The sequence below is a fragment of the Gymnodraco acuticeps genome, unplaced genomic scaffold (genome assembly GCF_902827175.1).
Source record: "Gymnodraco acuticeps unplaced genomic scaffold, fGymAcu1.1, whole genome shotgun sequence".
Classification (NCBI taxonomy): Eukaryota; Metazoa; Chordata; class Actinopteri; order Perciformes; family Bathydraconidae; genus Gymnodraco; species Gymnodraco acuticeps.
In genome coordinates, this window is record NW_022991315.1 from 4,203 (window position 1) to 22,353 (window position 18,151).

The window sequence follows — 18,151 nt, forward strand, 5'->3', positions numbered from 1 at the left end:
CCTGCTGGGCCATGTGCCGTTCATGCTGGGCCATGTGCCGTTCATGCTGGGCCATGTGCCGTTCCTGCTGGGCCATGTGCCGTTCCTGCTGGGCCATGTGCCGTTCCTGCTGGGCCATGTGCCGTTCATGCTGGGCCATGTGCCGTTCATGCTGGGCCATGTGCCGTTCATGCTGGGCCATGTGCCGTTCCTGCTGGGCCATGTGCCGTTCATGCTGGGCCATGTGCCGTTCATGCTGGGCCATGTGCCGTTCATGCTGGGCCATGTGCCGTTCCTGCTGGGCCATGTACCGTTCATGCTGGGCCATGTGCCGTTCATGCTGGGCCATGTGCCGTTCCTGCTGGGCCATGTACCGTTCATGCTGGGCCATGTGCCGTTCCTGCTGGGCCATGTACCGTTCCTGCTGGGCCATGTACCGTTCCTGCTGGGCCATGTGCTGTTCCTGCTGGGCCATGTGCTGTTCATGCTGGGCCATGTGCTGTTCATGCTGGGCCATGTGCTGTTCATGCTGGGCCATGTACTGTTCCTGCTGGGCCATGTACTGTTCCTGCTGGGCCATGTGCTGTTCCTGCTGGGCCATGTGCTGTTCATGCTGGGCCATGTGCTGGGCCATGTGCTGTTCATGCTGGACCATGTGCCGTTCCTGCTGGGCCATGTGCCGTTCATGCTGGGCCATGTGCCGTTCATGCTGGGCCATGTGCCGTTCATGCTGGGCCATGTGCCGTTCATGCTGGGCCATGTGCCGTTCATGCTGGGCCATGTGCCGTTCATGCTGGGCCATGTGCCGTTCATGCTGGGCCATGTACTGTTCCTGCTGGGCCATGTGCTGTTCATGCTGGGCCATGTGCTGTTCCTGCTGGGCCATGTGCTGTTCATGCTGGGCCATGTACTGTTCCTGCTGGGCCATGTGCTGTTCATGCTGGGCCATGTGCTGTTCATGCTGGGCCATGTACTGTTCCTGCTGGCCATGTACCGTTCCTGCTGGGCCATGTGCTGTTCATGCTGGGCCATGTGCTGTTCATGCTGGGCCATGTGCCGTTCATGCTGGGCCATGTGCTGTTCATGCTGGGCCATGTACTGTTCCTGCTGGGCCATGTGCTGTTCATGCTGGGCCATGTGCTGTTCATGCTGGGCCATGTACTGTTCCTGCTGGGCCATGTACCGTTCCTGCTGGGCCATGTACTGTTCCTGCTGGGCCATGTGCTGTTCATGCTGGGCCATGTGCTGTTCCTGCTGGGCCATGTGCTGTTCATGCTGGGCCATGTGCTGTTCCTGCTGGGCCATGTGCTGTTCATGCTGGGCCATGTACTGTTCCTGCTGGGCCATGTGCTGTTCATGCTGGGCCATGTACTGTTCCTGCTGGGCCATGTGCTGTTCATGCTGGGCCATGTGCTGTTCCTGCTGGGCCATGTGCTGTTCATGCTGGGCCATGTACTGTTCCTGCTGGGCCATGTGCTGTTCATGCTGGGCCATGTGCTGTTCATGCTGGGCCATGTACTGTTCCTGCTGGGCCATGTACCGTTCCTGCTGGGCCATGTGCTGTTCATGCTGGGCCATGTGCTGTTCATGCTGGGCCATGTGCCGTTCATGCTGGGCCATGTGCTGTTCCTGCTGGGCCATGTACCGTTCCTGCTGGGCCATGTGCTGTTCCTGCTGGGCCATGTGCTGTTCATGCTGGGCCATGTGCTGTTCATGCTGGGCCATGTACTGTTCCTGCTGGGCCCGATCCTCTCCTCCTCGTTTCCTCTTGCCTGGGTGACAATAAGATAATAATTAGCAATAAGGAAAAAACACAGGACGGGTACAGGTCACACAAGGATATAAGAATAACATGTAGAAACAGAACAACAGTAAGGTGAACTAAAGAAAGTGCTGGCCCTAGATGTTTATAATGATTGTGAATTACATTATGTCCAGCCTGTTGGTAATGAATATAAATATATGAGAATATGAACATGAGCAAGGTGTATTAAAATGGTAAGGCTGCTCTACAGTTTCATCCTTTACAGGCTGATGCTCTTGTAGAAAGAAACTTGACTAGTGACAAAGCTGACATCTGTGTTGAAAGTTAAAATATATGTTTTAAACCAATTGGAATAGAAATGTTGTATTAAATGCATAAAAACACTTGGGGTGTGTCTTTTAATTCATATTTTATGAATCTGTTATGAAGATGCTGTAATTAAAAGTAGCTTTTTTCTCTGCTATGAAATTCGGGACAGCTCTGGCCCTCTGGCACTAAATCCTCAACATTGTTAGTGAGAAAAATGTGTTATCAGGAAGTGAAGCTCCAGGCTGTTGTTCACAGACTGTTAGCTCACAAAGACACCATCATTTTCATATCCTGATTGTCTTTGTGTTATATTCCAAATGTGCAGATAGTGAAGTGTTAGCAGATGCACCTTCCTAACCTGATATGCAATAAATACCATGCCTGAATGCCGGATGTAATTAATATGATGGCATTGTGTTTTAAGCAGAGAACTGCAACATATTTTTAAATGTATTCCATTGATTTTAATTTGTGTTCTGCTTTTTTATTTCATATTGTTTGGCATGTCATGCTGATGCTTTTTTATTGCATATGTAAAGCACTTTATCTGTTGATAATGAATATAAAGATATGTATATGATTGGATGTCACACACAACTGTACTAGCTGCTTACTAGCTAAGACTTTACTTGTAACAGCATTTCCACACAGTGGTATAGCTTATTTTAATTACTGACGATGGATGATCCAAGCTTTAAAAACACAATTCCAGTCGTTTTGCCATTTCTATTTCTTACCTAGAACCACACGCTGCGGTGTCGTGATGGCACTCGTGTTGGTGGCGGAGTCGGGTTCGGGTCTTCGGCTGGGGTCTGTTCTGGATTCAATGACGATGTGGACGGAACACTGCCATCACCCGTTGTTCGGGAATGTTCCTCCTCACGAGTCCCAATGTAATCATCGAGAACAGCAACATGACTTGTTAATTCCACAAACTACTGCAGCACAATACTAAACAGCAACAGCAACTATAGAAAAGAAAAACTGAACGTAAACAATGGCACATATGGTGTTAGCAAACAATAGCTCTAGCTAAGGCTATCTGCCTAGGCTATCTGCCTTAGCTAGCTATGTAGCTCTTCGGGGCTCCATAACAGCATGGGTTGTCTAACATTAATGTAAGGATAAAATAGACTTCTTTGTTAGAAGTGAGCGTACCTTGCAGGGACTCCAGTAAAGCCGTTGCAGAGTCCAGGCCTCCCTCCCTCCCAACGTTGGCCGGTCTATGGCCGTAAATCTGGTCCAACAAATCGAACCACTTCCAGTGTTTCCTACCCGCACCACTCGTGTTGTTGTTGTCCTTTACTTGGCGATATTCACTCTTCATCTTTTTCCCTACACTGCAGGAAAGTCCTCGACAATCCGCGTTCGGACATCTGTGCAGAGACATCCTGGAACACTTTCACATTTCTCGTTGTTCCGTCGAGCTCCCGCTGGATTTTATCATCCCCAATGAGATGAAGGAACGTCGTCACCTCCTCGGTCGACCACGATGTGCTTTTCTTAGAAGTAGCCATTTGTGTAGCTCCTCCGTTTACAAAATGCTGTTTATAAAAATGCTGCAAGCTTGCTTCTAGATATATATGCGACGCTAGGGATGAACTCGCGCGCGATCTTGTGACGATTCTCTCTGACCAATCAGCAGTCGAGAGTGTTGACGTCACTAGTTCAGCCCTGGCCCTGATCTGAGGGAACCACGATTTTATGAGGCCGGAAAAAGTACCCGCTGGCCGGTACTAGGCTATATGGAAACGCCACCAAAAACCGGCCTGGCCGCTTGAGGACGGTTAAGGACGCTTAAACGGGGCTACCCGCTGCAGTGGAAACGCGCCATAAGTGTATTCTATAACCCCGAAGGCAGGAGAGACTGAAAAGAGTCAAGGGAAGCTTATAAAAGTTAACAGCATTTAATTACACAAAAGATGCGGTGGTGTACAAAATGAAATGTGCGAGTGGAGGCGCTCTCCTCATCCGACCGGTTAGTCCAGGTCAGAGCCGTATAATAGAAGAGTTATGACATCTCCGTTCACTCCAATGGACCACTTTTTTACAGCAATGGCGGATCGTGGAGCCTCTCAATCGTTCCCCGGAAGTTAGCGCCAAGGCTAGCAGAGCTGTGGAGTTGCAGCATAATAGACCGTTCGTGACGGACTTTTAAAGGTAAGAAGAAGTTTAAAGATTTATATTGCGGATATTATCAGTACATCTGATTCAATTGAACATGTGTATTAAAGGATGTCAGTGGATTATCCCTAAATCAGTAGATTTAGGGAACGTTTACAGATAACAGATCAAGCTAGGATACCGAAGCAAGTTAGCAACACACGTTGAACAGCCTTTTAATTGTAAATTCCGTTCTCTTAATGTCTATTTGGTCCAACGTTGTTGAATTAGAGAAGAGGGGCTTCTAAACGGGATTGTATGCGGGGGTGGAGGGAGTTAAATATTAGATAACTATAACTTTGGTGCGTGTAAGAGTGAGTGTTTTTAGCAGAGCCATATTGTGTCCTTGTGATTATGTTGATTATTACCTGCCTGTATAATGTTGCAGCTCAGCTGATTTTGGATTGATGGCAAAGGGAGAGGGACTTAAGTGAGAGTGAACACACAAGGTAAGTTTAATACTACTGTTTTATATAAGTAAGCATACTAAACATGTATTCTATCACTGTATTATATAAGTAATCTTGTTAGTAACCTACTGTATGGCAGGTGGAGGGGCAGTGATGTTACAGGTGGAGGAGCAAGACTGCAAACTCACAAGACAGAGAAATCAAAGTTTGTTCTCCAGAGAAGAGGTTGATTTCACTTCAATTTTTTATTTCATATTTTCTAAAGATGTGGAAATGGCAACAAAAAAACACGTGAGAGCTGTAACCAAGACAACTGTAACAACATGAGTAGAGAGCCACCAAGGTTTTTCAAGTCCCTCTCTTACTCCATTTGGCCAACCCAAACTTCCAGGTACATGACGGGACACCTTGCTTGTTTTTGTTGTTTGCGCTCCTCTGGCAGGTGGAGGGCAGTGATCCCTTCCCTTCTTCCCTCAATCTTTGAGACTAATGTAAGTCGAAGACATGGCACTGTAAATGTTCGAACATTTAAAATATTATACCACTTAAAAATAAGAAATATTACTTTTGTTACTAAGAGTTCATACTTATTATACCTGTGTCACCTTTCACACTATCGCTGTGATCATGAGCTATGGGCTTTGTAGATACAGGTCCCGGGGTGAATCGTGGTGCAGGGGCCCTTCTCTTTTTGACCACAGGGCGATGCACGAAGATGGTGGTATAGCCTCTGCTCTCAGCCTAGTCTTGCCCTTTTTTGTCTTGACAAACTGGTCTGCATCAAAATGTGCCTGCGGAGTGACTTGAGGTTACTTCACACACAGAACAACTGTGTCTGAATCTTGTCTGCCCACATACATATTCCATAGTGGTTGAATACACAGTATTAGGAAACACTTTATACTTACTGGACATGTTATACTCATTACATACTGTATATACAATATGACCAAGAATGTGAGACAACTTTATAGAAATTCATATCACATCTGTTACTGATGCCATTTGTCATACTTTGTTAAACTCACAAATAATAAAGTTCCATAACTTCAGTTGGGAACAAAGACCACACCTTATCTCCCCAAGGCAATTTCCCATCCAATAGGTGTGCTATAGGTGTGTATAACCCTTTCTCCTGTCTGTTACTCCCTCTTTCAGCACAAGAACCAGAGGGGGATTCAATGGAGCCTGAATACCTGCACTGAGACCCTCACCCTGCACCCTGAGTCTCAACTCTGTGTTTTTCAAGTCTTTCCCTGTTTTTTTGTATTAAACAAAACATTAAGCTTTCCCAATGGTGGGGTTTTCGTTTTGTGAAAAAGTGCAAATGCAGTGTTTGTATATAATTACATCACATATGTTTTTGCTGTTGGTCGTGAAATTGCTCCTGCTTCCTCCGCTCTGTGTCAGTGGGGAAGCTGTACATTCGTACTCCTTTCTCTGAGCGATTGGAGCATCCCCAGGCAGCACAGCAAACCATGGTGGAGACTAGGAGGCAGCACAGCAAACCATGGTGGAGACTAGGAGGCAGCACAGCAAACCATGGTGGTGACTAGGAGGCAGCACAGCAAACCATGGTGGAGACTAGGAGGCAGCACAGCAAACCATGGTGGAGACTAGGAGGCAGCACAGCACACCATGGTGGAGACTAGGAGGCTGCACAGCAAACCATGGTGGTGACTAGGAGGCAGCACAGCAAACCATGGTGGAGACTAGGAGGCAGCACAGCAAACCATGGTGGCGACTAGGAGGCAGCACAGCAAACCATGGTGGTGACTAGGAGGCAGCACAGCACACCATGGTGGAGACTAGGAGGCTGCACAGCAAACCATGGTGGATAGAGGCTGCACAGCAACCAGGGGTGGAGACTAGGAGGCTGCACAGCAAACCATGGTGGAAGACTAGGAGGCTTGCACAGCAAACCATGGTGGATGACTATGGAAGGTACAGCAGCAGCAAACCATGGTGGAGGAGACTAGGAGGCAGCCGCAGCAAACCATGGTGCAGACTAGGAGGGCAGCACAGCAACCATGGGGTGACTAGGAGGCAACCCATGGTGGAGGACTAGGAGGGCAGCACAGCAAACCATGGTGGAGAGCTAGGAGGCAGCACAGCAAACCATGGTTGGGACTAGGGGCAGCACAGCAACACCATGGTGGAGACTAGGAGGGCAGCGCAAGCAAACCATGGTGGAGACTAGGAGACAGCGCAGCAAACCCATGGTTGGAGACTAGGAGGCAGCACAGCCAAACCATGGTGTAGACTAGGGCAGGCAGACACAGCACACCATGGTGGAGACTAGGAGGCAAGGCACAGCAAACCATGTTGGAGGACTAGGATTTGGCAGCACAGCAAACCTATGGTTGAGACTAGGAGGCAGCACAGTCACACCACATGGTGGAGACCCCCCCACCGGAGGCAGCACAGCAAACCCATGGTGCGAGACCTAGGAGGCACAGCACAGCACAACCATGGTGGAGGACTTAGGAGGCAGCACAGCAAACCATGGTGGAGACTAGGAGGCAGGCCACAGCACACCATGGTGGAGACTTAGGAGGCAGCACAGCAAACCATGGTGGAGACTAGGAGGCAGCACAGCCACACCATGGTGGAGACTAGGAGGCAGCACAGCAAACCATGGTGGAGACTAGGAGGCAGCACAGCAAACCATGGTGGAGACTAGGAGGCCAGCACAGCAACCATGGTGGAGAACTAGGAGGCAGCACAGCACACCATGGTGGAGACTAGGAGGCAGCACAGCAAACCATGGTGGAGACTAGGAGGCAGCGCAGCAAACCATGGTGGAGACTAGGAGGCAGCACAGCAAACCATGGTGGAGACTAGGAGGCAGCACAGCAAACCATGGTGGAGACTAGGAGGCAAGCACAGCAACCATGGTGGAGACTAGGAGGCAGCACAGCAAACCATGGTGGAGACTAGGAGGCAGCACAGCCAAACCATGGTGGAGACTAGGAGGCAGCACAGCACACCATGGTGGAGACTAGGAGGCAGCAACAGCAAACCATGGTGGAGACTAGGAGGCAGCACAGCACACCATGGTGGAGACTAGGAGGCAGCACAGCACACATGGTGGAGACTAGGAGGCAGCACAGCAAAACATGGTGGAGACTAGGAGGCAGCACAGCAAACCATGTGGAGACTAGGAGCAGCACAGCAACCATGGTGGACGACTAGGAGGCAGCACAGCACACCATGGTGGAGACTAGGAGGCAGCACAGCAAACCATGGTGGAAACTAGGAGGCAGCGCAGCAAACCATGGTGGAGACTAGGAGGCCAGCACAGCAAACCATGGTGGAGACTAGGAGCAGCACAGCACAACCATGGTGGAGACTAGGAGGCAGCGCAGCAAACCATGGTGGTGACTAGGAGGCAGCACAGCAAACCATGGTGGAGACTAGGAGGCAGCGCAGCAAACCATGGTGGAGACTAGGAGGCAGCACAGCAAACCATGGTGGTGACTAGGAGGCAGCACAGCAAACCATGGTGGTGACTAGGAGGCAGCACAGCACACCATGGTGGAGACTAGGAGGCAGCACAGCACACCATGGTGGCGACTAGGAGGCAGCACAGCAAACCATGGTGAGACTAGGAGGCAGCACAGCAAACCATGGTGGATGACTAGGAGGCAGCACAGCAACCATGGTGGAGGACTAGGAGGCAGCAGCAGCAAACCATGGTGGATGAATAGGAGGCAGCACAGCAAAACCATGGTGGAGACTAGAGGCAGCACAGCACACCATGGTGGAGACTAGGAGGCAGCACAGCCCCAACCATGGTGGTGACTAGGAGGCAGCACAGCAAACCATGGTGGAGACTAGGAGGCAGCACAGCAAACCATGGTGGAGACTAGGAGGCAGCACAGCAAACCATGGTGGAGACTAGGAGGCAGCACAGCAAACCATGGTGGAGACTAGGAGGCAGCACAGCAAACCATGGTGGAGACTAGGAGGCAGCACAGCAAACCATGGTGGAGACTAGGAGGCAGCACAGCAAACCATGGTGGAGACTAGGAGGCAGCGCAGCAAACCATGGTGGAGACTAGGAGGCAGCGCAGCAAACCATGGTGGAGACTAGGAGGCAGCACAGCAAACCATGGTGGAGACTAGGAGGCAGCACAGCAAACCATGGTGGAGACTAGGAGGCAGCACAGCAAACCATGGTGGAGACTAGGAGGAGCTAGGAGGCAGCACAGCACATGGTGGCGACTAGGAGGCAGCACAGCACACCATGGTGGAGACTAGGAGGCAGTAGGAGGACTAGCAGCACAGCAACCATGGTGGAGACTAGGAGGCAGCACAGCACACCATGGTGGCGACTAGGATGGCAGCACAGCACCACCATGGTGCAGACTAGGAGGGACTAGGAGGCAGCACAGCACACCATGGTGGGAGACTAGGAGGCAGCACAGCACACCATGGTGGAGACTAGGAGGCAGCACCAGCACACCATGGTGGAGACTAGGAGGCAGCACAGCAACCATGGTGGAGACTAGGAGGCCAGCAGCAGCAAACCATGGTGGATGACTAGGAGGCAGCAGCAGCAAACCATGGTGGATGACTAGGGAGGCAGCACAGCAAACCATGGTGGAGGACTAGGAGGCAGCACAGCAAACCATGGTGGGAGACTAGGAGGCAGCGCAGCCAAACCATGGTGGAGACTAGGAGGCAGCGCAGCAAACCATGGTGGAGACTAGGAGGCAGCACAGCAAACCATGGTGGAGACTAGGAGGCAGCACAGCAAACCATGGTGGAGACTAGGAGGCAGCACAGCAAACCATGGTGGAGACTAGGAGGCAGCACAGCAAACCATGGTGGAGACTAGGAGGCAGCACAGCAAACCATGGTGGAGACTAGGAGGCAGCACAGCAAACCATGGTGGAGACTAGGAGGCAGCACAGCAAACCATGGTGGAGACTAGGAGGCAGCACAGCAAACCATGGTGGAGACTAGGAGGCAGCTAGGAGGCAGCACAGCACACCATGGTGGCGACTAGGAGGCAGCACAGCACACCATGGTGGAGACTAGGAGGCAGCTAGGAGGCAGCACAGCACACCATGGTGGAGACTAGGAGGCAGCACAGCACACCATGGTGGCGACTAGGAGGCAGCACAGCACACCATGGTGCAGACTAGGAGGCGACTAGGAGGCAGCACAGCACACCATGGTGGAGACTAGGAGGCAGCACAGCACACCATGGTGCAGACTAGGAGGCAGCACAGCACACCATGGTGGAGACTAGGAGGCAGCACAGCACACCATGGTGCAGACTAGGAGGCAGCACAGCAAACCAGGACAACAAGGAGGAAAAGGCACAGACAAACTGCATGCTATGCTATTCAATGTTTATTGAATTCCATGTATTTGCAATGGATGTTCCTAAAACAACACATTTAACATCATCATCATCATCATGCTGCTGCTAGTCCTTTGATAGTCACCTGTCCTTTCTGAAAGCCATAAAGATGACATTAGTCATTTAGATAACTTCCTCAATTACCATGGTTACTGAAACTACCATGACTTTTAGAAAATGGTAGACATGAATCTAATCTGAATTTTAAAGCATTACTTTAGATCCCCTCCCTCTAAATATATCAATAAACATTAGAAAGTGATGCTCCTGACTACCATACAAGTTTAAGAAGAGAATATTGGTTTGAAAGAATTCAAAGCTATAAATAAACAGCAACAGGCTCTTTAACCAAGGCAGCCTAACATGTAAACTAGTTGTTCACACTAATCCTAATATTATCACTTAATATTAGCAAATTCTATTTTATTTTTTAAAACATATTGATGTAAATACATACACATATCGATTTGTTGTATACATATTGCAAATCAAAACCTTTATTCACTAATAATTACCAAAAATCGTAGTTCTATCTCCTGTTATCAATGCGTTCACATTCCCCCCATGAACTTCCGGGGAACGATCCTCTTCTACATGAACCACGTGGCGATAACCGTTTTTGGACTTCCGTTGTCGTAACTCTTCTATTATATGGCTCTGGTCCAGGTCAGCAGGTAGAAAGAGGTCAATTCTTGGCTTGCTCTTCCTGTTGTCATCGGAGGTCTTCTCCTATTGGCCGGCGTCGTCGGGGGCGGGTCCAATGCAATTTCTGCCTTTTTCTGTTGTTAAATGATATCATTCTGGTGTCTGTGGTTATTTAAACATTCCCTATAAACGTTATTCAGCGGTAATAAATGAGTGCTAAACCCAGTGTGCTCAGTGTACAACATGTCATTTCACCTTTGATTCACGGTTTGAAAATGCAGCATTTCGCCACATGCTAATGCTAACCGGAAGTGAATAATTTTCAGAATAAAAGTATTAAGTTAATAGTTAGTGAACTTCCGGTTTTTCAGAATAAAACTGATTTTAATTTCTAACAATCCCTCCTTACATACCCTTTAAGGTATGTAAATAATATTGAAATCAATTAGTTCTTCATCCGAACATTGCATGGTACATAACTCATAAAAGTAAACAAAATACAAATAAGAATACATATTCATCATAAATATGAAGTTTTTCATTTGTGCATAACTTCTAGCTTAAACCTTTAATGTCACTTTGTAAAATAGCAGCAATTAGCTTGGTATGGAAAACGTCTAACTCCCTCCTTTCACATCATAAATCATCTTCTTACTGTATCTGGTGTAAAGGCACTTGTTCTTTTACAAAGTATAAAAAGGATTAAACTATCTGAAAATAGCTAAATATGACTCTTTATTTACTTTTACTGTGTCTCTGGTGTAATTTATGAATCTCTGCTGGTTCTAGTAGATATAGTTCCCCCCCCCATCCACATTCTTGTTGGTTGTGGGACAGAGGAATAATAATTCAGAACCTGCTGATATTTCAATCTTACTACTGGGCATATGTTACAAACAAAAAACATCTTCATGGTGAACTAAATAAAAATCCTTGTAATCTTTCTCAAATCTAAATATAACAATGAACTATTCCTGTTTGTGGTAAAGACACACACTAACGTTATGTAATACAATTTCATTATGGATTCAAAAACAACTAAAGTCATGATGCTGTCAGAGTGAATGATTTCCTGAGTGTATCTGTCCTGTAAGGTACGTCATTCTCTGCTTGGATCGTGTGCAGAAATCCCATCGATTGCACCTGGCAATACGGCTTCTACCTGTCTATTATTAAGCTGAAAAATGAATACAGAATTCCAACATACTGTCATCAAATGTCTTTTCATTATGAATTTAAATTAAATGTATATCCCCATAATGAACTAAACAATAAAGTCTTTGGCTTTTACTTCTAATTCTTTACCAGGCTAGTTACATGATGTTGTCTAAATTAAATTCGGTCTCATTACATTACTATGTTTTAGCTTAACTGTAATATGTTCTTTCTACATTTCAAACCTCAGTTACTCTAATGTCTGTTAAAATATTACAAAATGGTTTAATTATCACAGGTCAACTTCTTCGGTATTCTATACGGTAATTACATCTCTCACAGTAGCCCCTTGGCCACTGCTTCTGCTTCTGTGTTACCTGTTATAATTCAATCAATATTTAGAAACATCTCAACATTCACCAAACAGTATCTTATCCCCAGATATGGAGCAGGTTAATTACATTCAATGCTCAGTTTGAACATCTGGGTTGGGGCGGAAGGTTTCTGTCAATCCTTAAAAGAAAAATGTAAGTTGTGAATTTTACAGCCATGTTGACATTATACACACTCCCCCCTTTTCACACATGAACTCATGTGTAACAAAAGCCTGTAATGGGAGGGGAACAAACAACGGTCAGGTAATTGGTTAGGGACATAGCGAACATTGTTTACAATTTTACATCCATTATCATTATTTCCACAGTAAACACTTCAGTGAAAAGAAGTGTTTCTCTCCGTCCTTCAGATTTTAGTTTTACATTTGCAAACCGCCAACTCCTGTGGGAGTAAAATATCAAGTAGATTAGAAACGGGTCACATGTGCGGTTTCCCCTTTTGTGGAATTTTTAGGAAACCTCTCGTTTCCCTTGGAGCTCCAAAATAATATGTTAGTCCAAAAACATGCTTGGTTAGTTATTGTTTTAGAATCATGCAGTTACACTGATCACATGCCGGCATTCATTCACACTCACACTGTCTGGTTGTCATGTCAGGTTCACCCCAGAGTCAGTCATGGACAGTGCTTTTGTCACACTGTCAGTCAGGGTCAAAGGTAATTTGGTCTCGGTCTTTTGGCCATGTCGTGCTCTGCAGAGTCTTTTCAGAGGTAATTCAGCATAGCCTTTATCTACAAAAATATATCATATGCGGAGCGCCATTCCTTATTCATTCACGATTTCAACTATGATTTTCAAGATGGTTCTAACTTTTCATTGGGACTTCTGCCTCCCACCTTTCCTGAAACTTGGTACAAAACTCACTTCCTTAGAGTACTACTACTACTGCAATCCATTTACACCTAATTAGTATTAAAATGTCTAATGATCTATTTCAGAAACTTGTGTACATAACTATTATCTTGAGTCAAAACATTACTAGGATCTGTGTCGCTCTGCATTTCATAGCTCAGTATACTCATTTATCTTTAATTCTGGTCTACTTAAAAAACAATGTTAAACTCTTTAGCAGTGTGTGGAACCTTGGGTGTCCGAACATGCAACAATTACTCCCTCCTTTATCAAGGATTTAAAACAGAAGTCGTTTTATATTTCCATCTTAAAGCCCTCCTATGGTAATAACTATGCCACAATGGTGAAATCAACACTTTAGATTGGAATTTAATATGTGGCTTGGCACCAGCTCTCCCTTTAACCTTATCCATACAAATAAAGATGTGTCCGATAGAGTGGTTCCTAAAACTATCCTTTTAATGGTGATCAATATTGTAACAAATGAGATCACTACTTTATTCACACGTGAATACAAATCTCTTAAAGAATGATTTGTTAACATGATGTAAATATTGAAGAATATGGTTCTACTCTGTCATGTCTCCCCCTTTATCCCTCAGTGTGTTTTAGGATGATTCTCATTTTACTTTAATATTTTCCTCTTTACTGCTATTTTTAATTTACCAATTGATTAATTCATGGTTAATAAATCTTTCTGTCTTTATGAAGTTAATTCAAGTTATTTAAATGTGCGTTTTGTGAATAAGTGTGTTTATGTGTAAACTCACTCATTCCCGTTCTCCTTTTCTCCTCCCCTGGTTTTCTCAAGCCGTGACCCCGGCCTCCTCACTTCTAATCGACCATGCCAACTCCTCTGATTCTGTCTTCTCTTCAGTCCATCAGCTGTTGAATCCATCCGCTGTAACTCTTTTAGGCAGCCATTGGCCCAGTCACATCTGCAGCCCCCATCATGCCACTGTTCTTGTACTGCTTTGCATTTCATCTCCTCCTTTCACAGTCTCTCTGCTGTTTTTATGGAGGGCGGATTCTGCTCTCATGTCCCACACTTTGCTCGTGTGCCAAATCTCGTGGCTCAGCTTGGAACTTCATGCCCTGTCTGAGGGGCTGATGAGAGTATCTCTCTGTATGTCAGCATGCTGTTTGGTTCTGGATGCCACAGGTGGAGATAGTTCTGGCTGCAGTCTTGTTGTTGTTGTTGTTGTTTCAGCTCTGGTTCTCTGTCTGTTCGATGGCGAAGGAGGAGTCTCCTGTTGGGTTAGGTATTTTGTCTGTTTGGAGGGTCGGGATCGTAGCCTTTCTAACTCAGAGGGGGAGTCCAGGTCTCGGGACGCATTACCTATAAGAAGTCTTGCACACTGAGGTTAAATAAATCCAACCCTTTCCACTCTGTCTCTTTCTAATCATACTATCTGTCTTAGTTGTTAAATGCCATCTAAACAACATAATTAATGTATACTAATGATATTACAAAAACTCACTCTAAAAATGGTTTCATCCATTGCTACATATTTACCCAACACAACTCTGAAATACTTACATGTTTCCAGCATCACATATTCCACACACTACGAAAGAACATCTCCATATTTTCTCCAACATTTTAAATCCCACTGTTACTTCGAACAATAGTAAACCTGCAGAGCACACCAATCGGATCACAGTAATGACATTTGAATCAAGTGTAGGCCTATGTCTACTTTCCACCATACTTATTACTTTTGCTGAACATTTATTTATATTGTCTAAATTCCTTGTCTATGATGTGCAAACAGTTCGAGTGTAAAATGTGTTTTTCTCAATGTATTTACACTACAGATTCTTGAGTTTACTCATCTCCTGGTGCTGTCGTTGTAAAATATGTTCAATTCCTTATTGTTTTTTGTACCAGTTTTCCAAAATCAGTTCTAACTGCCGTGCCGTTTCTGGAAAGGTGGCGGTACGGCTACACAATGTGTAAGAAGGTGCCAACATGTTCCTTTTTTAACTTTGATCCGGAGCGCATCTGCAGTGCGTTCTACAACTTCCCATGGTCCACTCCATACAGGTTGCAACAAGTTCATCTTGTGGATTTTTACATTTACCCAATCACCTGATCCAACAGAAATATTCGTCATGGCCCTGGCATATGCTTCCGCTTCAATATTTCTGATATCCAACACTGGTTCTCCTCTGTATTGTGAGGTGCTACCTTGTGGTGGATATTGCTGAGTGGGGCAATCTCTGGCCAGATGTCTACAATCTCCACATATGAAGCAGCCATCATCCCTTCTTCCTCTTGATCGTTGCTTTCCTCTCCATTGTCCCTTTTGTTGATGCTGTATGGGAGTGTATACCTGTGCTTGCGGCTGTACTTGGGTAGGAAGATACACAGGTATTTGCTGTTGAATATACTGTGGTGCTTGTGGCTGTACTTGGGTAGGAAGATACACAGCAGGGTTTCCGTTAGCCGGTAATTACCGGTTTTTAGCTGGTAAAATGTAATAAAAACCGGTAAATTCAAAACTTGCCGGTCAAAATGTCCGATGCTCCTATCGATTGCCGGCCGATCAGGAGAGCTGGATCTGATCGATATGGACATAAACGCGAGTGAAGTATAACCGGACGTGAGAGAGAGATCAGATCAGCTGCTCCATAATTACCTGAAGCCCCGCCCACTGTTTAGTGCGCTGCATGAGAAACTGACGGGCTGTCAGGAGAGAAGGGAAAAGAGAGGATCCGTTTCTCCCGTGTTATTCTTCTTAAGTTAATGTAAACTTTTGAATAATGTACTTCATCTAGGCTACTACAAGTAGTTTGTTTGAATGTAATAATTATGTTGTTTGTGGAATCATTTATTGAAAAATGAATCTGAATTTTTCGATCTGTTACGATTATAAACTGAAGCAATATAAAAATGACTCCCATTAACTGAGTTTTAAACCTCAGCATATCCGGTCATAGTCCGGTAATTACCTGCCAACGGAAACTCTGCTACACAACTCTTATTATTATTATTGAAACATGACCGGTAAGTTTCAAATTTGTCCGGTAAAATAAATTCTGTTCGGACATTTGACCGGCGAGAATCCTAGCGGAAACCCTGATACACAGGTGTCTGCTGTTGAATATACTGTGGTGCTTGTGGCTGTACTTGCGTAGGAAGATACACAGGTATTTGCTGTTGAAGATACTGTGGTGCTTGTGGCTGTACTTGGGTAGGAAGATACACAGGTGTTTGCTGTTGAAGATACTGTGGTGCTTGTGGCTGTACTTGGGTAGGAAGATACACAGGTGTTTGCTGTTGAAGATACTGTGGTGCTTGTGGCTGTACTTGGGTAGGAAGATACACAGGTGTTTGCTGTTGAAGATACTGTGGTGCTTGTGGCTGTACTTGGGTAGGAAGATACACAGGTATTTGCTGTTGAAGATACTGTGGTGCTTGTGGCTGTACTTGGGTAGGAAGATACACAGGTATTTGCTGTTGAATATACCGTGGTGCTTGTGGCTGTACTTGGGTAGGAAGATACACAGGTATTTGCTGTTGAATATACTGTGGTGCTTGTGGCTGTACTTGGTTAGGAAGATACACAGGTATTTGCTGTTGAAGATACTGTGGTGCTTGTGGCTGTACTTGGGTAGGAAGATACACAGGTATTTGCTGTTGAAGATACTGTGGTGCTTGTGGCTGTACTTGGTTAGGAAGATACACAGGTATTTGCTGTTGAAGATACTGTGGTGCTTGTGGCTGTACTTGGGTAGGAAGATACACAGGTATTTGCTCTTGAATATACTGTGGTGCTTGTGGCTGTACTTGCGTAGGAAGATACACAGGTATTTGCTGTTGAAGATACTGTGGTGCTTGTGGCTGTACTTGGTTAGGAAGATACACAGGTATTTGCTGTTAAAGATACTGTGGTGCTTGTGGCTGTACTTGGGTAGGAAGATACACAGGTATTTGCTGTTGAAGATACTGTGGTGCTTGTGGCTGTACTTGGGTAGGAAGATACACAGGTATTTGCTGTTGAAGATACTGTGGTGCTTGTGGCTGTACTTGGTTAGGAAGATACACAGGTATTTGCTGTTGAAGATACTGTGGTGCTTGTGGCTGTACTTGGGTAGGAAGATACACAGGTATTTGCTGTTGAAGATACTGTGGTGCTTGTGGCTGTACTTGGTTAGGAAGATACACAGGTATTTGCTGTTGAAGATACTGTGGTGCTTGTGGCTGTACTTGCGTAGGAAGATACACAGGTGTCTGCTGAACCTGGTTTTGTGGACATACACTTCCTCCTCCGCTTTGTTGAACTGTTGGAGGTGTCCGCCCTGCCTTCTCTGCTAGTATGGCCATCTGCTTTGTCGATTTCTTGTTTTTATTAGCTTCGGCATCTTTCTCAGCTACTTGTATCTTCAAAAGTCTTAGTTTTAGTGTTTTAATTTCTTCATAATTTTCCCCCTTTGTTGCCTGGTATTTCATATCGTGGTGAATGAGATGTAGTCTCCATTCTTCAATGGGTTTAGCGTCTAATCCCACCATGTCTCCCAGGCCTGCCTGCACTGATCGGGGAAGGGCTTTAATGACAGCGTTCTTCCACAACATTACAACAGCCGGAGAAATGTCATGCCGTTCTCCAGTGCAGTCCTCCCACACTCCTTCACATCTCTTCAAGAAGGCATGCATTTCTTCCCCCGGTTCTTTTCTCAGGCTGTTGAGGGCATGTAAACTGCGTGTTGTCGGGTAGATGTAACGAATAGCAGCCCAATAATTCGACCTGATATTGTTGAATTAAGTTTCATCTGGGTCGTGCGTGCAATTGGCCTCGGAATCTACTGCTCTTGCCTCTTCCTTCTATCCGTCCAAGCAGGGCCCTCATGTCTCCCAAGCACAGGTGGTCTTGGACCGTGTACTTCTCCAGATCATTCACCCACTTCTGACCTCCTTTCGTGAGTGGAGGTAGTTTTGACACTAATGCTTCCATGTCCCTGTGAGTCCATGATTGGTATTGAAATCCTCCTCTTCCAGCCGCTATCAATGGCATGGAGGTATGTGCACCGGTCTTGGTTCTTCTAGTTTTGGGGCATGTCCCAGGGTAATGTTGCTCGTTTTCGTCGCTACTATTATTCT

The 18,151-nt window shown here is 46.0% G+C and overlaps 2 protein-coding genes across 3 annotated transcripts; both read right to left on the reverse strand.

Annotated features, from left to right (window-relative positions):
- Positions 1-251: 251 nt before the first annotated feature.
- Positions 252-3,585, reverse strand: LOC117562448 (involucrin-like). Its single transcript, XM_034240273.1, has 4 exons — positions 3,212-3,585; positions 2,791-2,931; positions 417-1,751; positions 252-274 (listed from the first exon to the last, which is right to left on the reverse strand). The coding sequence occupies exons 3-4, from the start codon at positions 1,702-1,704 to the stop codon at positions 252-254; spliced, it is 1,311 nt and encodes a 436-aa protein (XP_034096164.1). The 5' UTR covers positions 1,705-1,751; positions 2,791-2,931; positions 3,212-3,585.
- A 10,740-nt stretch (positions 3,586-14,325) lies between these two features.
- Positions 14,326-17,974, reverse strand: LOC117562450. Of its 2 annotated transcripts, none has more exons than XM_034240276.1 (2): positions 17,261-17,974; positions 14,326-15,461 (listed from the first exon to the last, which is right to left on the reverse strand). In XM_034240276.1, the coding sequence occupies exons 1-2, from the start codon at positions 17,705-17,707 to the stop codon at positions 14,955-14,957; spliced, it is 954 nt and encodes a 317-aa protein (XP_034096167.1). In that variant the 5' UTR covers positions 17,708-17,974; the 3' UTR covers positions 14,326-14,954. The 2 variants fall into 2 exon arrangements, with proteins under 2 accessions (XP_034096167.1, XP_034096166.1); XM_034240275.1 differs by having other exon boundaries at positions 14,326-15,425; positions 17,225-17,974.
- Positions 17,975-18,151: the final 177 nt, after the last annotated feature.